General features: G+C 46.7%; 2 protein-coding genes across 7 annotated transcripts in view; one reads left to right on the top strand and one right to left on the bottom strand.

Annotated features, from left to right (window-relative positions):
• The window catches only part of usp9 (ubiquitin specific peptidase 9), a 65,827-nt gene extending 51,738 nt beyond the window's left edge, over nucleotides 1-14,089 (top strand). For 4 of the 6 annotated variants that reach the window (XM_061791361.1, XM_061791359.1, XM_061791360.1 and 1 more), the window contains exons 37-47: nucleotides 1,247-1,370; nucleotides 1,443-1,668; nucleotides 1,759-1,888; nucleotides 2,015-2,200; nucleotides 2,680-2,900; nucleotides 2,982-3,070; nucleotides 5,944-6,100; nucleotides 6,556-6,768; nucleotides 9,188-9,217; nucleotides 9,492-9,590; nucleotides 12,380-14,089. In XM_061791361.1, the coding sequence (XP_061647345.1) occupies nucleotides 1,247-1,370; nucleotides 1,443-1,668; nucleotides 1,759-1,888; nucleotides 2,015-2,200; nucleotides 2,680-2,900; nucleotides 2,982-3,070; nucleotides 5,944-6,100; nucleotides 6,556-6,768; nucleotides 9,188-9,217; nucleotides 9,492-9,590; nucleotides 12,380-12,598 (1,694 nt within the window). In that variant the 3' untranslated portion in view covers nucleotides 12,599-14,089. The remainder of the gene's footprint in view (nucleotides 1-1,246; nucleotides 1,371-1,442; nucleotides 1,669-1,758; nucleotides 1,889-2,014; nucleotides 2,201-2,679; nucleotides 2,901-2,981; nucleotides 3,071-5,943; nucleotides 6,101-6,555; nucleotides 6,769-9,187; nucleotides 9,218-9,491; nucleotides 9,591-12,379) is intronic. The other 2 variants (XM_061791363.1, XM_061791364.1) reach the window with 2 other exon arrangements.
• Nucleotides 14,090-15,446: 1,357 nt separating this feature from the next.
• Nucleotides 15,447-17,693, bottom strand: rpl8 (ribosomal protein L8). The gene is made up of 5 exons (XM_061791387.1): nucleotides 17,255-17,693; nucleotides 17,028-17,169; nucleotides 16,040-16,258; nucleotides 15,841-15,956; nucleotides 15,447-15,763 (listed from the first exon to the last, which is right to left on the bottom strand). Exons 1-5 carry the CDS (start codon nucleotides 17,390-17,392, stop codon nucleotides 15,605-15,607), a joined length of 774 nt encoding a protein of 257 aa, XP_061647371.1. The 5' UTR covers nucleotides 17,393-17,693; the 3' UTR covers nucleotides 15,447-15,604.
• Nucleotides 17,694-22,888: the final 5,195 nt, after the last annotated feature.

Here is a 22,888-nt window from a genome sequence, read left to right as displayed (position 1 = left end):
AACTGATCACCACCTGGTGGTGAGTTGCCTCTGGTGGGGGAAGATGCTGGTCCGACCTGGCGGTGTCTTTAACAGCGATTAGCATCCAGTAGATTCTCAAGATTTTTCCTCCCTTTACACATCTAAATTGTTTTGGACTCCAGTTTGATGTGTGCAGATGGCGTACGCTTGGACGGCAGTTCTCGTACCAATGACGTGATCATTTCACAATGTTTTTTGCGTTTCTGATACTTGCATGAACAATATCCTATGGAGAGACGAATTGCCGGAGAGTCGCAGTAAGACTCTGCACTCACCCCACAGAGCGTTTGCCACGGCATCCAGTCCTGTGGATGATAACAACGGCATTTAAATACAATTCCTCAAATCGTAGCCTCCCAATTAATCGCGCCAGGCCTACCTCAGAAAGATGCCTCCTTTTTATCTTCAGGAAGAAAACAGATGGTGCCTGTAATTACATTTACTATGACGGATACCACCATGTGTTGCAGACCTCTTTACCTCAGGCACAGGAGACGTGGCATCTGTGAAGCTGAAGTTTTGCGAGGAAAACACTGCTTTAACCTTTTAGCTAAGCATTTCAGCATTGAAGAAAAGCTTGAACAAAGATTAAGTGGCTATAGTTGGTTTTGTCATGCTACATGCTGAAATGCTTTAAAACAATAGACTAGGGCTGGGGGGAAAAATCGACTCACTGCTAAGTCAACTTCAAAAATAGGTTGAGACAGAATTTCTGCCTTTAAGCGCCACCGAGACCAAAAAACAAATAAAAAATCTGCCCACAACCATGTTTGTGCCGTTGGAACCCATGTTTCAGTGTTGGGCCAATGATAAACTAACAAAAAAGACAAAGGAGCGTCTGTTTTTTTAAGACACTCTTAGATGTGTATTGTACATATAATGTATGAGTGAGCTGAATTGTAGTTAGTGTTTTTTGATCTAAAATGGTAATCGCTAGCTCGCGAATCGCGATTGCTAACCCAGTAGCATTTTGCGGTCTCAAATTCTGTACACCAAATTTATGCCATAAACTCAGTACCAACATATGCAGTTCAAGGAATGAAGTCCATCTCCTATAAGTAGTAAAACAAAAAATAGATTTTTTAGTAATAGTGGGGGCGTATGATGATGATTATTCGTGCAATAATGAATAGAATTAATCAATTCTAAAAAGGTTCGGAAGTGACAGTCCTACAGTAGAAACACTAAGTCTCTTTTTCTTTCATTCTTTCTTTCGTTCTGTCAGGACAAGACCATCTTCTGCCCGAGGCAGAGGACATTGCTATGATAAGTGCTCAGCTGGCTGCTCGCTTCCTCTTTAGCACAGGCTTCCACACCAAGAAAGTAGTCAGGGGTCCTGCCAGTGATTGGTAAGCTCTGGCCGCATTGTGTCTCCCTCCATTTTTGTCCTCCTCTAAACCCACCTTCTCCTCCACGATAAGGTATGACGCTCTCTGCATCCTGCTGAGACACAGTAAGAATGTACGCTACTGGTTTGCACACAACATCCTGTTTGCTTACCCCAACCGCTTCTCCGAGTACCTGCTGGAGTGCCCGAGCGCCGAGGTGCGCGGCGCCTTTGCCAAGCTCATAGTCTTCATCGCTCACTTCTCACTGCAAGACGGCCCTTGCCCCTCCCCCACTGCCTCGCCTGGAACCTCCGCTCAGGTTCATCTTTTTGTTTAGGACTTAAAGATGGTTGAAGAGTTGTCCGTCTGGATGCACTTGAATGAATGAATTGTATTCCATTTTGATTAGGGCTGTGATAACCTCAGTCTAAGTGACCACCTTTTAAGAGCTGTCCACAACTTGATCAGACGAGAGGTTTCTGAACACGGCCGTCACCTGCAGCAGTACTTCAACCTCTTTGTCATGTACGCCAATCTGGGTAAGGAGTGAGCGGCCCGCCTGTCATGTACACCTGCTGTGACTTGCAGGATTGACTCCTATCATCCCTTTTAATGCATTCATTGCAATTCTTCCCACCACTGTCTCCTTCCTCCTCCCTGCGTAGGCCTGGCAGAGAAGACCCAGCTGCTGAAGCTGAATGTGCCCGCCACCTTCATGCTAGTTGCCCTGGACGAAGGTCCCGGCCCCCCCATCAAGTACCAGTACGCCGAACTGGGCAAGCTCTACACGGTGGTCTCTCAACTGGTCCGCTGCTGTGACGTGTCCTCGCGCATGCAGTCCTCCATCAACGGTGAGTGTCTCGTTCTTTTAGCGGCCTGAATTTGGAGCCGGACACTAGTTGTGTAGTTCCCTTAGTGAAGTCTGTTTGGTCAGGTATCAACACAATAATTGATCTCAGCTGCAAAATCAGTCAACCGTCCAAACAGAGAACCCAATTCTTGTTTACAGGCTAATGACTATTTGGAGAAAAACCTTTTTTTGTTTTTCTTTTGTTTTTTGTTTTGAATCATGTCAAATGAAGAAACCATGCCAAGCCATCAAGGATGATTCATAGCAAACAAAACAAACGTTAAGGGTGAAAGCACCCTAATTGCAGTCAGTGCCCTGTGAGGATCGTCATCCTTGCTCAGGATGTGATGACTAACAAAGCAGCCACACTGAGCGTCTGTGCTGTGTTGCCAGAGCTCGGAGCTGAGGGCTTCTCAAGGAAAAAATCCTACGTATTTTTTTTTCCACATTCTAATAATTGCTCACCAATCTTCTATGCAGGTAACCCCCCTCTGCCTAACCCCTATGGGGACACCAACCTGACAGCCCCGGTAATGCTGATACAGCAGATGGTGGCTGAGATTCTGTTTGTGAGGACCAGCTACGTGAAGAAGATCATCGAGGACTGCAGCAACTCTGAGGAGACTGTGAAGCTGCTCCGCTTCAGCTGCTGGGAGAACCCTCAGTTTTCCTCCACTGTGCTCAGTGAGCTACTGTGGCAGGTAAAACTGAAAGACATGACCACAAGACTTCCTATTGGTCGCGTGTGGGCTCAAAGGAAGTTTTTGTTTGGCTGTGAACAGGTGTCATACTCTTACAACTATGAGTTGAGGCCTCACTTGGACTTGCTGCTCCAGATCCTTCTCATTGAGGACTCGTGGCAGACACACAGGTCAGACTTGATTGCTCAGATTTTGTTATCAGAATGTTTTTTGTTTTTTTTTTCATTGTGTCTTGCACTGGAACTGTCTGGTGTTAGCAAGACATCTGACAAAGAATTCATGAAAACGGATTAGTGATGATTGAGAGATATATGTATATCATTTTTAAATGTATATTTTAATAGAATGCGCACAGCGCTCTGGTCGAACATTTACCACTTGTGATTGGTCAAATGTTGGAACAGGTGCCATGCTGGTTTATGTTGATGTGGTGATTGTGGGTTGGTACGCTAATGGTAATCATCAGCCATCATCCAATAATCTAGTTGTAACTGGTTTGTAGATGGCAGAGATAAGTAGCAGAGTTGGTCCTCACAGCCAACATATTTCGACTTGCGGTAACAACCCATCACCTCCACCGATTTGTTCGTAAGAATGTTAAGGCAAACATGATGGGTACTTGCCTCCGACATTGATTTCGACGAACGCTAATGACCCTTCACTCACATCGATCAGTAGCGAGAATGTTGAGGAAACGAACAGCGATGGTTCTCACGTCCTATAGAGTGCTGTGAGAAAGTATTGGCCCCCTTCTCAAATTCTTATATTTTGGTATCATTTATCCACTTTTATCCAGATCATCAAACAAATGTAAATATCAGACAAATATACCCCAAGTGAACTTAAAATGCTGTTTTTACATGTTGATTTCAACTGAAATCAACTGAAATTTTTCTATAACTGGCAATGAGTCTTACACATCTCTGTGGAGCTATTTCGGACATCTCTTTCTTGCAGAACCAACCTGGCAGGCCCAAATGTATTGTGAGGGTCTGCTGGGAATGTCTGCCAGAATCCCCTGTCAGAATTAGTTTCAACTCCCACCTCCAGCCAAACTTCACCCATATCTCGGGGGAGGCGGGGGACATTGAGTCAGAGGGGACCATGTTCCACGCTTCTATTGCCGAGGCGGCCGACCGGAGCTGCGGGGATGGGGCGCTGCTGACCTCGACTCAAGATGTGATTAGGTGGGGAGAATACTACGAAGACCTCATCAATTCCACCAACACGCCTTCCCATAAGGAGGCAGAATCAGGGATCTCTGAGGCAGGCTCTCCTATCTCTGGGGTTGAGGTCTCCTCGGTGGCAAGGCCCCGGGGGTGGATGAGATTTGCCTAAAGGCTCTGAATGTTGTGGGGCTGTCCTGGTTGACGCGCCTCTGCAACATTACGTGGACATCGGGGACAGTGCCTCTGTCTTTTTAAGAAGGGGGACCGGAGGGTGTGTTCCAACTACAGGGGGATCACACTCCTCAGCCTCCCTGGTAAGGTCTTTTCAGGGGTACTGGAGAGGAGAGTCCGTCGGGAAGTCGTATCTCTGATTCAGGAGGAGCAGTGTGGTTTTCGTCCTGGCCGTAAAACAGTGGACCAGCTCTACACCCTCGGCAGGGTCCTTCAGGGTGCATGGGAGTTCGCCCGACCAGTCTGCAAGTGTTTTGTGGACTTGCAGAAGACGTTTGACCATTTCCCTCGGGCAGTCCTGTGGGGGTGCTTGGGGAATATGGGGTACCGGAACCACTGATACGTGACCGAGAGAACTAGATCCCGTATACGAGCGGCCGAAATGAGTTTCCTCCGCAGGGTGTCCGGGCTCTCCCTTAGAGAGAGGGTGAGAAGCTCGGTCATCCAGGAGGGGCTCAGAGTAGAGCCGCTGCTCCTCCGCATCGAGAGGAGTCAGATGAGGTGGCTCGGGCATCTGATTAGGATGCCTCCTGGGGGCCTCCCCGGTGAGGTGTTCCGGGCACGTCCTGCCGGGAGGAGACCCCGGGGACAACCCAGGAAATGCTGGAGAGATTGTCTCCCGACGCCTCTGGATCCCCCTGGAAGAGCTGGAGGAAGTGGCTGGGCTTCCCTGCTAAAGCTGCTGCCCCCGCGACCTGACCTCGGATAAGCGGAAGAAAATGGATGGATGGATGATATCTTAAACACTAAAGTGGGGAAACTACGCAAATATATGTTAGAAATTACTGTCTGCGTTGGTAGTGTGTGCGCCACTCGATATAAGTCAAACTCACACATTTAATATGGCGTATGTACTGACACATCCCGAGCAATAGCCAACACGTTCAGTAGTAAAGTTATAGAAAGTGGAACACACTCTGTCTCTGGGTGCCGCGGGAACATCGGACTGAATTTCCGAACGGACCCCAAACACTAGGCTGAAGCTCGGATTGGTCGGAGACTGCATGACGTCACGACAGGAAGCAGTTTTGGCCATTAAACAAGCGGACAAGAACTTTTGCGGTCTCTTTTCCATGGCCGTTGTTCTGAACCAAGTGGAGGACAGCCCAGCGCTGAACCATTTCCAACCTTGTTTGACTTTATATTTTTGAATAAATTGTTAAACTTTTCATCCAGCTTAATCATTGAAGTTTCACCTCGACCAGACCAAGAACCGGGCAATAGAGTTCGTATGGCCGGCAGGTTTTTCCTGGGCCGTGACTTTTCTTTGTGCTCTTTTCCTAACCTCTGACATACAAATTTGAGAATGGGGGCCAATACTTTTTCACAGCACTGTGTTAACAAGCCACCAGCTGTGCTGACCACTTACAAGAATGTGGAAGCAGCGAATGTGATTGGTCCTTGCCGCATACATTTTTCACTCTGCGTAAACAAGCAATCACCCCATCATCTGTTTTTGTTGACTGCGTAGTAGATGGCATTGATGAGTAGCACTTTTCGGATAATAATTAGTGGATTTAGTCTCTTAACATAAATAATCCATCACCCGCACTGTTGGTTGAAAGAAGAAGCAAACATGGTTGGTCCTCGCAACCAAAACAGCAATGTATATTAATAATGCTCTTCATGTTTTGGTGGTGTAGGATCCATAATGTGCTGAAGGGAATTCCTGATGACAGGGATGGTCTCTTTGACACCATCCAGCGTTCCAAGAACCACTATCAGAAACGGGCCTACCAGTGCATCAAGTGCATGGTGGCCCTCTTCAGCAACTGCTCTGTGGCTTACCAGATCCTCCAGGTAGGCCTGATCACAGAAATGACAAATAACTTGGGCAGATCGTTGGAAGTCGTGGTTAGCATATCTGCCTCACCTTTCTGAAGTTCTCTATTCGAATCTCGGCTCTGGCCTAAAGCCAGCTGGGTTAGGCTATAGTGCAGCCGCCATGCTAATGAGGACTACAGAAAAATGGATGGGTACGATGAATTCCTGTCGATGAGTTTTGTTTTCAGACGGTTCTGCATAGTTGTAAAATTAACGAGAGGGCCATTCATTTACAGAACAATTTTCATGTAGAAAAGAGGCCGAATGGCAGTGGCTGAAGTTTTATTTATTTATTTATTTATTTATTTATTTGGGGGGAGGGGGCTAAATTTGTGTTTGATCACACATGTTGTAATTATTACACTAGAGACCGCCTTTAGACTTTTAGTATGAAGTGGCTGTTAATGGGCATGTCGGTGGTGTGCATGCAGAGTAACGGGGACCTGAAACGGAAGTGGACGTGGGCTGTGGAGTGGCTGGGCGACGAACTGGAGAGGAGGCCGTACTCCGGCAATCCTCAGTACACCTATAACAACTGGTCGCCTCCGGTCCAGAGTAACGAAACGTCTAACGGCTACTTCCTGGAGCGCTCGCACAGCGCACGCATGACCCTCGCCAAGGCCTGTGAGCTTTGTCCTGAAGAGGTAATGACCTTGCATGCCAAACACACCTGCTCCAATACACTGTGCATGTAGACACTCAGATTACAACATTAACCATATACAGTTTTGACAATCTGTGTGTGACTGCCGCTGTTGGTGTTTAAAAGCAAACAACCAACACATAAGACCGATGCAGGCTGCTAGCATAAAAAGAGCCTTACACTTGTTAGCAGTTTGTATGTTGATTATAGCAGACAGTAGAACCTCCAAAGTCGTGGTGCCGTTAGTTGTTCAAATGCCAAAAGACAATTTGATCCAGATGGGGAAGGGTCCAAAGGCAATATTTAAGTTAACCACTGTTTGATGGTAAAAGTTAACCACTGTTTGATGGTAAAACAAATATCGAGTAAAACTACTCAACCTTTGACGACGTTTGATAGAGAGAGAGAGAGAGAGAGAAGAGGAAGGTGTCACCTCGTGTTATTTCCAGGTTTTGTGTACAGGGGGTCCTGATTTTTAAGACGGTGTTTTGTTGCCAAGTCCCAGTGCGCGCACAAATGCAAACGGCCCGGTTTTGTTTCGATTTTCGCCTTCCCGACCAAGCACATCAAACGCCAGACAATCTGAAGTCATAATTATAAGATTATCCTGTAAGATTGTCCTTAGGTCTGATGTGTGTTAAGAGTGGACTCGTACTGATTTTAGGGTCAGAAACAAGTCGGGGCCAACAGTCTTAAATAGTGAACGTGTTCAATATTTACGACCAAAAGTTTTCGTGTGCGGGGGGAGCCGACTTCTCCCAAGTCATGATGCCGAGAATTGTGACGTGGGACTGAATCTAGCCAATCAAGGAGCACCCTGACTCAAACGACTGTACATTTAAAAAAAGCATGTCTTACCCGATGTGTTCTTTTGTATAAAAGTCGGTTTCCCAGACGGCAAGAAGTATTTTCCAAAGCAAGTTGTTTTTTGAGGACAACACCATTTTATAAGGCTCCAGCAACCTTTGGGAACATTCAGAAAACATCTGCGCGCATCTGGAAGGGCTGCTTTTTCTTGGGTTTTGTGATCGGCGGTGTAACAAACTTTGTGCGGTGTTCTGTTTTATTATCGGAGCAGACCATACGCAATATGACCAAAATTGTTAAATGCCAGATTTATGATCTTCATGTATGAGGTCAGTCACAGATAGTCTTTTCAGATTTGAAAAGTCCATGTGTGTACCAGGCATAAGACACCGACATAACCCAATTTATATCAATAATTACAGTGGAAAAACTCTTCAAGGCAAGATATTTTAAAGCATCAAGTGGTAGAACGGTAACAAAAAGGAGCAATTCAGTCCCTTTACTCCTGTGGTTGTCTTGCACACTGCAAACTAGTTGATTGCACGCTGTTCGTCGTCACGCAAAGTTGTCGGTCTAGACCATTGGAAACCGACGATCCCATTGTGTTTTTACACTTCTATTAAATTAGGAGATCTCAAACTTTGTAGGTTGAGGCACCTTTTAGATGGACCCCCTCATGATTCAATTCAACATAACTGCCATAGAAATGAGAAGAAAAGATAAATCGTAATTTTAATCTCAAATTCTTAGTTTGGGGTTGGGGAAAAAGAAGTTGAAAATTGATATTTTTCCCAAATAGTCTTCTTATATTAAAATCAAAGTTTAATAGGGAAGAGAGTCATATTTTTAACAAGTGAATTTAAAAAAATAAAACTTCATTCTCATATTATGCCTTTGATTCTGGAAAAAGACTCCTTTATTCTCTTAAAAAAAAAATAGGACTATATTCTTGAAAAAATATGCATTTTATTTTGGGCTTTTAATTGGCCCAAAACTAAGGCAGGGACTCATAATTTAGTATGTTCCTTTTATTGCCATGCTGGTCCCCAAGATATGGTCTTTATAAGACATTTAAAAAAAAAATAGTTTGCGGACCCCCAAGCTAAGGCTCACGGACCTCAGGGGGTCCGAACACTCCAGTTTGAGAAACACTCTATTAAATTGTATTGATCCCATTATGTTGAGCAGCCAGACCTATTCCCTATGTGCGAGTTCCATTTCCTGTTCTACGGTTACCGTCACACTTTTCCTCATTGCCAGCACTGTTCGCCTTCTATGGTGGAACAACACACTGGCTGAGCTGAAGTCGCACGATCACATCGTGGTGACAGCTAGTTGAGCGCCAGATCGTACCACTGTTGGACTCTGTAGGTTCCACTGAGTAGCATCAAGAGCCCGAAATCGACACGAATGAAAGCGGAGAATCAAATGCATGACGAGGTGGATTTAGTCGCTTAGTGTTCAGCAGCCACATCGAATGGGCTTTCTTTCTTTCTTTCTTTTTTAAATATACACTAAGAGTTGTGTGTGAATGTAATGAGTTGCATTTGTTCATGTTGAATTTAAAACAATTCCAGTGGAATGACACGCTTCTTGTAATATTTCATACACAGCTCAAGTGTACTCAGGGAAGCCCAGGGAAGGTCAGTATTCCAGGCACCACAACAAAATACTGGTGGTAATTTTAAAGGTTGCTTACTGGGGTAATGAACTGACCTCCCACACAATATGCTGTATTTCTTCAGACTTGACTAGTCATCTGTGGCCAAAGCTACATATAGAATGATGTCTTCATGAAATAGATATTTGTGTATGTCAGTGCGGGAAGTGCTGAATGGCAATTTGGAAGTTGAGCTGACGTCTGACACGGCTGCATGCAGTCAATATTTGTGTTTCGTCTTGCTGTCCTGCTCGCAGGAGCCGGACGAACAGGAAGCCCCTGACGATCAAGACTCGTCCCCGCCCGAGGACACCTCTTTGTACCCGCATTCTCCTGGAACCGCACAGTTCCAGCAGGTATGCAGCTGAATGAGCGCCAAAAAACAGGTGGCCAGCCATGAGAAGACATTTTGAGTCAAAAAGTATTTAGTCAGTGGCCAATTGTGCAAGTTCTCCCACTTAAAAAGAGGACAAAGGCCTGTAATGAGAGACAAAATGAGAAAAAGACAAATCCAGAAAATCGCAGTCTGATTTTTAAAGAATTGATTAGCAAATTAAGTATTTGGTCAATAACACATGTTAATTGCAATACTTTGTTGGCAATGAACACTGTTTTCACACACACTCACAAAGGTGAGGTATAAACCTATGAGAGGAAACAAATCCAGAAAATCAATTTGTTTTCTTCTTGTTTGTGCGACTTGCGTTGGGCCAACATGTGGCTGGATTCCACATACATACAGTGGGTACGGAAAGTATTCAGACTCCCTTCAATTTTTCGCTCTGTTTTATTGCAGCCATTTGCTAAAATCATTTCTTTCTTTTTTTTTCCCCCCGCCTCATTAATGTACACACTGCAACCCATATTGACCAAAAAAGAGAGAGAAATTGTTGACATTTTTGCAGATTTATGAAAAAAGAAAAACTGAAATATCACACAGCCCTAAGTATTCCGACCCTTTGCTCTGTATCTAGTAGAAGCACCATTTTGAGCTAATACAACCATGAGTCTTTTTGGGAATGATGCAACAAGGTTTTTCATTCCTACTTGCAGATCCTCTCTGGTTGGGCCATTCAACAACAGTCACGTAGTTGTTCTGAAGCCACTCCTTTGTTATTTTAGTTGTGTGCTTAGGGTCATTTTCTTGTTGGAAAGTGAACTTCGGCCCAGTCCGTGGTCCTGAGCACTCCGGAGAAGGTTTTCGTCCAGGATATCCCTGTACTTGGCCGCATTCGTCTTTCCTTCCATTGCAACCAGTCGTCCTGTCCCTGCAGCTGCAAAACACCCCCACCACCATGCTTCACTGTTGGGACTGTATTGGACAAGTGATGAGCAGTGCCTGGCTTTCTCCACACATACCGCTTATAATTCAGGCCAAAAAGTTCGATCTGGGTCTCATCAGACCAGAGAATCTGATCTCTCACCATCTTGGTTGACTTTCTAGAACGTTCTCCCATCTCCATCTCTGGAGCGCAGCCACAGTGATCTTTGGGTTCTTCTTGACCTCTCTCACCGAGGCTCTTCTCCCCCAATTGCTCCGTTTGACCGGACGGCCGGCTCTAGGAAGGGTTCTGGTCGTCCCAAACGTCTTCCATTTCAGGATTGTGGAGCCCACTGTGCTCTTAGGAAAGTAAACCTTGGCCAGATCTGTTCCTTGCCAGGCAGTTCCTTTGACCTCCTGATTCTCATTTGCTCTGACATGCACTGTGCGCTGGAAGGTCTTATATAGACAGGGCTGTGGCTTTCCTAATCAAGTCCAATCAGTACAATCAAACACAGCTGGACTCCCAATGAAGATATAGGACCATCTCAAGGATGATCAGGAGAAATGGACAGCACCCGAGTTAAAAATAGGCGTGTTTCAGTTTTTCTTTTAAGAAATCAGCAAAAATTTCAACAATTAAGTTGTTGTTTTTTTTTTCTCAATATGGGGTGCTGTGTGTACATTGAGGAAAAAAATGAACTTAAATGATTTTAGCAAATGGCTGCAATATAACTGAAAAATTTAAAGGGGTCTGAATACTTTCCGTACCCACTACGTTATTGTACAATATATAATTGTTTTTTATGACACTGGTAAAAATATAGTGGTATATTATTCTAGTACACAATATTGCATATTCATATCACATACCATACTCATATTTACACAAAATTCACGATTTGGTTTATCACAGTTTTATGGTCTGCACAAATTTTTTTCCTTGAAGCTCCGCTGGGACCAAAAAAAAAAAAATATATATATATATATATATATATATATTTATTGCAGACGGACGCAGTGTTGGTCCAATGATAAACTTGGACAAAAACGACGGAGGTGCATCTGTAAGGGATTATTAAGACTGTTAAGATGGGTATTGTTCGTACAAGTATGTGAGCTGAATGGTAGTGTTTTTTTTTTGTTTTGTTCTTTTTTTTCCACCTAAAGTGGCAATCGCTAGCGCTCTGCCAATAGCAATTGCTAAGTGTTATTTAGTATTTTGTTGTCTTAAATTCTGTAAACCGAATTTAAACCATACACTCAGTACCAACATATGCAGTTTAAGCATCAAATTCAATCCCTCGTAAATGTGGATATAATGCATATTAGTTCGAGAGAGTTTTTAGGAGGCAATTATTATTCGATTTGATCAATAGGAGAATCGATTCTAAAAAGCTTCGATAGGGACAAGCCCTTGTTGCGCGCAAGCTCTAACAGCGAGTCCCTCACTCTTGCCACGCTCGTCCGTCGCTTTTCTTCGACATTGATTGAGCTAGCGAAACTCCAAAATATAAGCGAAAACAGAAAGGGTACACAATGATGCACAAAGCAAAGTAGCAACCGAGCGCATCGCTGGAGCGGCTGAGTGCGGTCCGCTTCCCCCAAATGGGCGACCGCCCGGCACAACATGGATAAATGAAACATTCGCACACTGTGAGCGACCATCGGCAATATTTATTCGTTTTTTGGTTTGTAAATGGAATTGTTCTAACATTGAGGCGCTTGTAAATCGGAGTTGCACTCCAAATCCTTGTGCCTTCCAATAAATATTTATACTTCGGCGGTCACGTTGTTTTGAGCAAGAAAATGTCCTCATAATAGAACACATCTTAGCCCTAACATCCCCCCCCACCATCCCCCCACCCGCTCTCTGTCCTCCAGAACAACCACCCTCACGGGCAGCCGTACACCGGCCCCGCCGCGCAGCACATGAACAACCCTCAGCGTCCCGGCCCCGCCTCTGCTCCGACCCCGGGCCCCGCGCAGGCCCCGGCCGCCGGCCCCGCCCCCGGCCCCGGCCCCGGCCCCGGCCCCAGAGCACAAGAGAACTGGGAGAGCGCGGACGAGCCCGCCCCGGCCCCCGCCCCGCCTAAGGAGTAACACCGCCCTGCCCCGAAGCCCCCTTTGCCGCCACCTCCCTCCTCTGCTGTGCCTGGAGCCTCTGTGGTCCCGCTCCCCTTCCTCCTCCTCTGCTCTCTCTTTGGTTCTCCCAGCGGGGGGCACCACAGGAGCGGAGGGAGTGGATTTAAGAGTTCTAAATAAAGAAAAAAACTATTAACCCAGAGCTGGCGATGATGATGAAAGTTGTACATAATATTGTTCGTGTTGGTGACTGTTGGATCGCCCGGTAGCATCACTTGCTGTGCTTCGCTGTTGGGACAAAAATGGATACGGGGAGATTAAGGGGGGGGGGGGGGGAAACGGTCCATGGTCATCGGCCACGTTCCGCGGTAAGAGTTTGTTCCAGATGGGGGACGGTTCAAAGGTCATTCAACTGTAGACGACGAAGGACGCGTTTATCTTCACCATTTTGTTGTTGTTGTTCTTGGTTAGCTCCCTGGGTGTCGAGTTTGTTTGGCCGTCAGGTGAACATTGACGCTGTTTGACGTGAAAATACAGGAATGCAACATTTGGCCGGAGAATCATTGCCTTTTTATGTTTTTCTTTTTTATTTTGTTTTCAGTCAATATGCTGTAACATTTAGCATGGCTTCTCACCACATTAGTGTCATCCAAGGGAAGACGTTCATGACAACCTGAAGCTGTTCTTACTCCACATCTCCACAGGGGGGCGCTACTCCTTTTTTTTTGTCCTCTCCCCCACCCCCCATCTACAGCAAGGGCAATATTTTTGAACCAATGTATGACTAAGTGGCTTTCAATTGCACATATAATCCTTCACATTTGGCAGTGGAGTTTCGCAGGTGGGACATCTTACATTTAACCCCCCCCCCCCCGGAAAAAAAAATAACATGCTACACTTGCTGCACCGCCGACCATCTTTGTGGTGTATCATAGGCTGCGTGGTTTAGCTTCCGTCGAGCGCCCCCAAGTTTTGAGACCGGCTTCCCATTCACTCGCCATCTCGCTTGGTGGCCACACGGGGGCGCCACGGCGGGCGGTGTTTAGGAATAGCTGGTTAGTCCCATTGCAACTAACTGTAGTAAAAGGTAAACATCAGTAAATACTGTATTTAATTGGTAACTTGAATACGTTTTTTTTCGTTTTTTTTTTGTCTAAAACATACCAAATACTCCTGCAAATGAAAATATTCTGCCCACCGTATTATATTTAAATATTTTGCTCTTATTTTATAGAATTTATTTTGTTGTATTTCACTAAAAAAATAGAATTTGGTTTAAAAGGAACATTTTTGTCCTTTTGTTATTTTTAAAGATGATATTGACTGTACAGAGTTCTAATCTGCGCCCTGTTTTTTGCCGACTTTTGTTTTGGCCATGGTGTGACGTTGAATTCTGGAGCTACAGTCGCGATGTGGACTTTCACTTTGTGAGGTTTTTTTTTGTGCACAGAAATATAACAAAACAAAAAAAAGCATTGCGCCCTTAGCAAATAAAGAACTTGGAATCTTTGTCTGTGTCATGTTTACTTGCGCATAGAAAGCCATCAAATCATCCATTTTTTGAGCCGCTTCTCCTCACGCGGGTTGCGGGCGTGCTGGAGCCCATCCCAGCTATCATCGGGCAGGAGGCGGGGTACACCCTCAACTGGTTGCCAGCCGGCCAATCGCAGGGCACATGCAAACAAAACAACCAGCCGCACTCACATTCACACCTACGGGCAATTTAGAGTCTCCAATTCATGCATGTTTTTGTGATGTGGGAGGAAACCGGAGTACCCGGAGAAAAGCCAGCAGGCACGGGGAGAACATGCAAACTCCACACAGGCGGGACCGGGGATTGAACCCGGCTCCTCAGAACTGTGAGGCTGACCCTCTAACCAGTTGCTCACCGTGCCGCCCCATTAAATCATTGGCTGCTCCAAAAAAAAAAAGGAAACTTGAAATCCTTTTTTTATACGAGTATTTACATCCAGACATTGGCCTCTTAAAAAAAAAATCCAAGGGGTGCCAAAATGTTCACATTTTAGACCCCTTAAAAATGTAGTGCTCTTAGCTGTTGTGTACTACCACAATATGAACCTCAAATATACTTTAAGGAGACACTAAATTTATATTATATTTTAAGTACATTATTTACTTCAACTCATTGGCCTCTCTAGAAAAAGCAGATGTGGTATTAGGGATGTTCGATCCCCCCCCGACTAACCAGTCACTCGCGTATTCACAGATGCTCTTCTAATTCTGCCAGTATTTTGATAAATATTTCAATGAACATAATAACAGGTAATTGTGAACAAAGACCTTTCTTTCTGACGCATGATGATTCGCTGATGTGTCGAATTGTGCATTGTAGTACCAACTACTGGCAAAGCGAACTTACTGGATGTCAGATTTTTTTGCTTTCAATGTCGGTGGCTGGTATCGGTAGCCTTTACTACTGCCCGATACTGATACCTGGTACCATATTTACAAAAACTGTGAGACTCAATGGCCATTCCTGTTGCAAACTAAAAACTTGAACAGTGCTTTGAGCATTTAATCTAGCCATGGTGGCACTGAAGACTAAATTGTCCGAAGGTGTGAATGGTCATTTGGATATTTGTGCGTTGCGATTGGCTGGCGACCAGTTGAAGGTGTGCCAACCTCTTGCCCAAGTCATCCGAGATGGGCGACAGCACACCCGCGACCTAAAAAGAGGTTACGCAGGAGAGAGAATTTCTGGATGGAATAGTGTTTCAGTGGTTAGCACATCCGCCTCACATTTCTCTGGTTGGGGGATTGAGTCCTGGCTTCCTGTGTGGGGTTAGCATGTTCTCCACAACCGTGCTTGTGTGGAAACAAGCAGTCACTAGCTGTGTACAACGTGAACTTTTGCAAAAAATTGCTTTATTGAATTCAGCAGACTTCCACGTGTGTTACACAAAGCACCAGTCGAGGAAATCCTAGTTGAAGTGTACGCAAACGGACAAAAACAGAAAACTTTGTTTTGGAACACTTTTTGTTTTATTTCGAGCGCAGCCCGACTCAGTTCTCCTTCTCCTGGACGGTCTTGGTTCCGCGCAGCCTGCCGGTACGACGGGCAGCGATAAGACCGACCTTCCGACCGGCGGGGGCGTCCCTCCTGATGGTGGAGGGCTTGCCGATGTGCTGATGGTTGCCGCCGCCGAAGGGATGCTCGACGGGCTGCGGGCGGAAGCGGAGGACGGCGTGAGCGCCAGTCGGAAGCGGAGCGCGACGGCGGGCGCGCGTACGACACTTACGTTCATGGCCACGCCGCGGACGCGAGGCCAGCAGTTCCTCTTGGCCTTGTACTTGTGGTAGGCGCGACCCGCCTTCAGGATGGGCTTGTCGATACGACCGCCGCCAGCGACCACACCTTTGGAAAAATACAAACGAAAGATCCATCACGCGAGCACGTAAGACGGCGGCCGTCGACGACGCCCGCGGCGTCACCCTCACCGACGACGGCTCTGTTGGCCGAGGAGATGACCTTCTTTGAGCCTGACGGCAGCTTGACTCGGGACTTCTTGGTCTCCGGGTTGTGCGAGATGACGGTGGCGTAGTTTCCGGAGGCGCGCGCCAGCTTGCCCCTGTCGCCGGGCTTCTCCTCCAGGCAGCAGACGATGGTGCCCTCGGGCATGGTGCCCACGGGAAGGACGTTGCCGATGTTCAGCTGAGCTGCCGGGCGGAAGAAAAGGGAAATCCTCAAACGCGTACGGACCCGGTCGAGAGGCCGCCTCGGCGTCCAAAACTTTGACATTTGGTACGGCTCCACTTCCTCTTTTTTGTTGTATTTCGCAAGCTCAAACTCTTTTAAAACCCGAAATCGTTGTTTGACGCGAACCTTTTGGGTTCCCCCGAGAGGACCCCAACGGCAGCCAAGCAACTACAACGTATACCCCGAAACGCCATCGATACAATATATATATTACTGCCTTGGAATAAGTATACCTTTTATTCTAGATGAGACAGCTTTATTTTCTAAACACTTCGACTACACTATTGAAAAATGACATTTGGTTCTAAAAACACTACAGCTGCTCATGCAGGCATGTCAAAATCGCTCGCGAGCATTTCATTGGCCCAAAAATAATGTTTGGAGGAGTAACCGTTTTAGTAGTATGTTAGTTATACTGCCGTCCCTATGAAGATATGTAAACAAATGATGGCGAATCGTTTTTCGGACCCGACTTTGACCAGCGCCGATCCAAGAAGCCGAGTCCAGACATCGCTGAGCAGTGTGCCGCCTAAAAGGTTCTCATGTCACCACCACATGGGTCCCCAAAAAGTGCTCAACTATTCCTGCCGTTTGCAGAAGCTTTGCTTGGTGGCGCGATGCGAAAATGATTTGTAATATCCAAAATATGCCTGGGCTCTAACGAGTCAGACTGCAAAAGGAAGCCGTCAAGGAAAACTCGCGAGAGCGACCCCGCGCCGCCGTTCTTACCCTTCTTGCCGCAGTAGATGAACTGCCCCGTGTGGATGCCCTCAGCGGCGATGAACAGCTCGGTCCTCTTCTTGAAGCGGTACGGGTCCCGGAAGGCCACCTTGGCCAGAGGGGCCCCGCGGCCGGGGTCGTGGATGATATCCTGGGGGGGGGGGGGAGAGAGAGCGAGCGTCACTTGACAATCGACGAAGAAAGCGAAGGGAAGCGTTCCAAACGAACCGTCGCACCTTGACGATCCCCTTGATGTAGCCGTGGCGTTCGGCGAAGTCAATGTGGCGGAGTTTGGCGGCACCTTTCCTGTGCTTGACGTGGGCTTTAAACACGGAGCCGGCGCCCTTTCGCTGTCCCCTGATCACGCGTCCCATCGTGCCACTGAAAGGACCATTTGAAAACGGGGGCTGACACCAAACTCGAGCAAATGTGGCGCTTTCCAACAGATCATCATTTCAGACGCGCGGCTGCTAGCAAATTAGCTCGCTCAAACTCGCGCTACGCCATGTCACCCCGAGACCGCAAACATCCGCTTTCGGGGCTACGGGTGCAGAATAATCACTCTGTCACGTCCGCGAAAGTGTCCGGTATCTTCCTCAATATTTCTTTCAAGTGGATGACTGAATTAGATCGTGTTTTAGAGCGGATTAGAAACCGGCGGCGATTGAGAAGCGCTCCTACCTGAACTCCGTCGACGGAAAGAGGAAGTGGCGAGCACGAGCCAAGGTTTTCTTCCGGAGGAATCGGCGAAGGGGCTTGTGGGAAATGTAGGCACCTTCCCGCAGCCTTTCGTCATCGCGTTTGGGCTTTTGGGAGCTCCAGGAGGGAAATACGTATCTGTGGAAATGACTAATAGGTTAAGTGTTTGCGGAATAATCGCAAAAATATACATTAGGCAATAAGAGTACACGAAGTACACGTGTATTATGAAATGATATGAGCCGGAAAGAGGGGAAGATCCGAGTGATCGATTGTCACCGATGCTGATTCGATATGTTGCCTCTTCGGGTTCTGGGTTTTTTTTTTTTTTTTTTGCTGAGGAACTTTCCTATCCAATGTTTGGAGGAAATCTTCAAAAATGCTTAGTAAGTGGACCTCGATGCAACCTTGAATCCACTTTTAGCCTCGCGACCGTCCTTCACGCAGCAATATCGAAGCAAAAGGCCACCGACAAAGTTTACTGACGCTTTGCGGAGACACTTGGCGTCGGTTCGGAAAGGTAACACTCGGTCGGGCCTTTTCCACAATGAGGGAAATGTCAAGGTTCGGCGATTTGACCTTCCTAAGAGGCCAAAAAGTGCTCAGTGAGGGGCTCGGCTTCCACCCTGAAAGGGAACCCCCCGTCTGCGGTCCCTTCGTAAGGTATCTTTTTTTTGGGGGGGAATGGGATTTTGAGCTTTTCCTTGCCCGATTGGGGGTTTTCGATTAGGGTGGGATGTCGTCAATCATTGCCAGCTGTGGGCCTGCGAAGCCCTCGGAGACAAATCAGAATCATCTTTATTTGCCAAGTATGTCCAAAAAACACACGAGGAATTTGTCTCCGGTCGTCGGAGCCGCTCCAGTACGACAACAGACGGTCAATTGACACAGAACACTTTGGAGACAGAAAGACATTGACAAAAAAAAAACAGTCACTGAGCAGGAAAGGGTTGCGAGTTATCGGGTAATGCCGGTACATTTATGATTTTTTTTGGACAATTGTGCAAAAAGATGCAGAGTCCTCTAGCACTTGGAGAAGTTCCAAAGACTGATATCGCAATAGTCCGGTGCAATGACCGTTGTGCAAAGGGCGCCAAGACTTCAAGGAGTGGATGCGCTTTAAAGTCATCTGGGACAATGTCGATTGTGCAAATGGTGCAGATGCTACTCAGGCACATGAGTGGAACAGTATTGGTCAACAACAGATACGCAAATAGTGCAGCGTGGCGACACTACGACAGCGAGTGCACGAGTAATCTATAATTGGCCCCACAGACAACAATGTGACAACAAACTCAAGACAAAAAAATCAACTTGACGACGTCGGTCGATGACGGGCGACGGTCGGCTCGGTGTTGCGCGCAGGCCACAAATGTAATCCGATACAGGCCATACATAAAATAATATACAACATGATACATATGAAATGTGTCGCAACCATAAAAACTGTCAAAATATAGTAAAATGATGTTCATGTATTTCTTTATGAAACACTTTCATGATTGGTATGACAATATTAATATTTCAATTGTGTCCCAAAAATAACATGAATGTGTAAAATAAATGCTAAAATTGAAAATCCATTTTCTGTAGCGGGTCGCGGGCGTGCTGGAGGCTATCCCAGAGCTATCTCGGGGCGAGAGGCGGGGTCCGCCCTGAACTGGTCGCCAGCCAATCATATAGACAAACAACCATTCGCACCTATACGGGCAATCAAGTCTTCAATGGACCTACCGTGCATGTGGGAGGAAAGCGGAAAAAAAACCACGCAGGCACGGGGAGAACACGCAAACTCCACACAGGCGGGGCCACATTTGAACCCCGGCCCTCAGAACCGCGAGGCAGACCCGCCAAGCGGTCGTCCAACCGTGCCGCCAGCCCAAAACAGTCAACTTCCATTTGAAGCGTCTAGATTTCTTATCTGCTATACAGTACATACAATTATGTTCTTAAAATGGATGACGTATGTACAGCAAATGCTCGAACCAACATTCAGTGTGAATAGAAAACGTTGCTTTTGTTTGTTCAAAAAGACGTGTTACATAAGAGTTTTCTTCGCCACACGCCCGCATTGAGAATGTGGCTCAACCCGCCAATAACAATCTGCAGCTTTTCGGCCCGCTTGTGTGACTGCGTGGCTTTCGCGAACTAACTCGTCCGACGTCGGATGAAGTCTGCATGCAATTAGCCTCATCGTTCACATTCACGCTCACGTTGTGAGTGAAATGAAGCCTCGCTAGGACTCGAAAGGAATGCTCGTAGATGACTGCATCCATCCATTTCCTTTACCGCTTCTCCTCACGCGGGTCGCGGGCATGCCGGAGCCCATCCCAGCTATCTTCGGGCGAGAGGCGGGGTACGCCCTGAACCGGTCGCCGGCCAATCGCAGGGCACACCGAAACGGACAGCCATTGGCACTCACGTTCACGCAATAACGGGCAATTTAGAGTCTTCAATCAACCTACCACGCATGTTTTCGGGACGTGGAAGGAAAACCGGAGTGCCCGGAGAAAAGCCACCCAGGCGCGGGGAGAACATGCAAACTCTACACGGGCGGGGGCGGGAGTCGAACCCCGGTCCTCAGAACTGTGAGGCGGATGCGACAACCAGTCGTCCAACGTGCCGGCTGGCCGTAGCTCCTGTCCTCCTCCTTTCAATGTTTCTGTATTTTTTGGGATCGATGAATTGAGCCCATGTCCGCCCGCGACTGTGCCTTTCTGTGACTCTTACAGTCTCTCTGCATCTATGTTAGAAGCTGCTGATGACACAGTGGCCACTTCTGTCTGAGAACATCCTGTTTGCAAGCTCGCAATTGGGACGTTCGGTGTCATCTTGGTTTCATCGTGTCAAAAAGTGAACATCGTGATAAAGAGGACCGTTTCAATAACAATTCTAATTGAAGCAGAAAATGTATTGGTCGAATCACGGATCAAAAAGCTTTTTTTTCCCTTCAGCGAGTTGTGCAAAAAGTACGGGAACATTGTGCGTTCAAAAGTTTGGAGAAGGTTCAATTTGTTGATATATATCGCAGCCGAACTTCCTGGGCAACCGGTGACTTCCCGCAGAGTCTAGACGGCAGCCGGGGGGGAGACGGCCGGCAGCTACACCTGCGACGGAAATCGCAAGAGGGCACCGAGCAAGCTACAGGAGTGAAAAGTGAGCAATACTCCCACCCGGAGTCTCTCGAGAGATTAAGATTGCACCGTGACGACAAGGACACCAACACAGACGCAGAGAAGGCTCAGACGAAAAACCTCGAGCGGGAGGAGCGTCGAGAGGCCCGAGCCAGACGCTGCGGTTAAGGGTGGTCGCCTCTCTTCCGGGCCATTACAAATGAGTTGTCTTTAACATGTAAAGCTTATCGTGCATATTAGGTTTAATCCGCAATTTTCGCCCCAAAGCCCAGTCCCCTTTTGACGGTAGTCGATGTGTATACAGTAGGTAGCAGATTGACAGACAGACAGACAATCAAACAGAGGTCCCTGCACTCACTTGGGTACTGAACATGGAAAAAGCCCGTGAGGCCGTATTTGCTGGTCCCGTTCAATAAAGGCGTTTGACATTTCCACACGTGGAGTGCCTGGAACTGGAGTGCTTTCCAACCTCTTCCGATGACTACCGAACCCTTCCGGATACAGGGACGCCAGCCGCGCATCGCTCCCTCTTTCTTGTATGCTTTGGGGCTCGGAGCGGCGGGTGAGCGGTCGCGGTGGGGCGTCTCTCGGTTGTGCTCGCGACCGGACATTTGAAGGCAAACGATTGCGAGCGAACCGGCCTCAGCTTCGGTAGACAGCTAATTGATGCCATTGATAAACAATCGGCGCGTACCCGAGCGGATACATCGCGATGGTCTGCGAAGCATTCGTTTCTCTCCGTTCCTAATTTCAACAACATTATTCTAAATTTGGTACCCGGACCTTCAGTGAATTTACCCGACCGAATCCAACTCGAAAAACCGCCGCTATTCCTTCCCGATTGTAGAAAACATATGCAATATCTAATAATGTCAACAATCTAAATAAAAGACATCGAACTGCCGATTATTAAATGTATTGTGTTCAGATGGCTCCAGACGCGCTTTGCTCGCGGAGCTCGGCTCACTCTGACCGGCCGGCCGGCGGAGGACAGACAGAAAAATGCTGACGTTATTCTGCTACTCCTGTGAGGCAAATTTCACACCCGACTGGTGCAGGGCTGTCAAACTCGTTATTGTCACAGGCCACATTGTACTTATGCTTTTCCCTCAAAGGGCCATTAGGACTGTGTAAAGAGTCCATCATACATCATACACAACAAATTGATGCATTTACTGGTTGTTAAATCAGAAGCCAATGGAAATAGTTTGCTCAACGATTCTTCAGTTTGTTTTAAGAAAGGGTGCGGCAACAAAAAATGATTGGAATATCGCAACTTCATTGAAAGTCAAGAAGTATGACACATGATTTCCTTTAGCGGGTCACATAAAAGGATGCGGCGGGCCCGAGCTGTGCCCCGGGCCTCGAGTTTGACACCTGTGTGTGAACGAAATAGTAAACGGTCCCATTGCTAATATGGCTGAATAAATAATAGATTTACATGGCAACAAAGAGAGGCTGATATCTCATTGGACAAACACAGGCAGAAAGAAAGAAAGAAAGAAAGAAAGAAAGAAAGAAAGAAAAGAAAGGTACTGGAAGCAGTGCAGCAAAGGCAAACACTGCGAAATGAAGAGAATGGACGGTTGGGAAGAAAGTACCACAGGTTCATGGACTAAATATTCCAATTTAGGCGAGTGCTTCTGATAGTGTTTCGAAGGCCTCTGACGTCACATCACTGCTATTTAGGAACTTGTATGGAACAAGGAAAAGTATTAGATTGGTTTTGTCTGTCGACCCATGCATTATAAAAACAACAACGAACAAAAAACATTTGAAACTTCAATGAGTTTGACATTTAAAACATTTAACTGGCTTTTCACGCCTTCCAACGCTCTTTTTTTTTTGCATAAGCGTGGTTTATAGATCGTGAAATGGTTTACATTTTGAAATAAAGCTTTATTTTTCCATGACACACACAATGACACAGAAACACCGATGACATTATTCATGCGGATGCAATTACACAACGCTGCATTTCCACTTTCCATCGATGAGACGTCAGGAGAGTATCGCGATATTTCCGGCCCTCTGCTG

The sequence above is a fragment of the Phyllopteryx taeniolatus genome, chromosome 12, assembly GCF_024500385.1.
Source record: "Phyllopteryx taeniolatus isolate TA_2022b chromosome 12, UOR_Ptae_1.2, whole genome shotgun sequence".
Classification (NCBI taxonomy): domain Eukaryota; kingdom Metazoa; phylum Chordata; class Actinopteri; order Syngnathiformes; family Syngnathidae; genus Phyllopteryx; species Phyllopteryx taeniolatus.
This window is presented reverse-complemented; position numbering and strand designations above follow the sequence as displayed.

Coding starts and splice junctions, on each gene's coding strand:
- rpl8 (XM_061791387.1), bottom strand. CDS start 17,392: ATGGGACGCGTGATCAGGGGACAGCGAAAGGGCGCCGGCTCCGTGTTT. Junction 17,170..17,254: donor ACATCAAGGGGATCGTCAAG/GTGCGACGGTTC, acceptor CCCCCCCCCCAG/GATATCATCCACGACCCCGG. Junction 16,259..17,027: donor CATCTACTGCGGCAAGAAGG/GTAAGAACGGCG, acceptor TCCGCCCGGCAG/CTCAGCTGAACATCGGCAAC.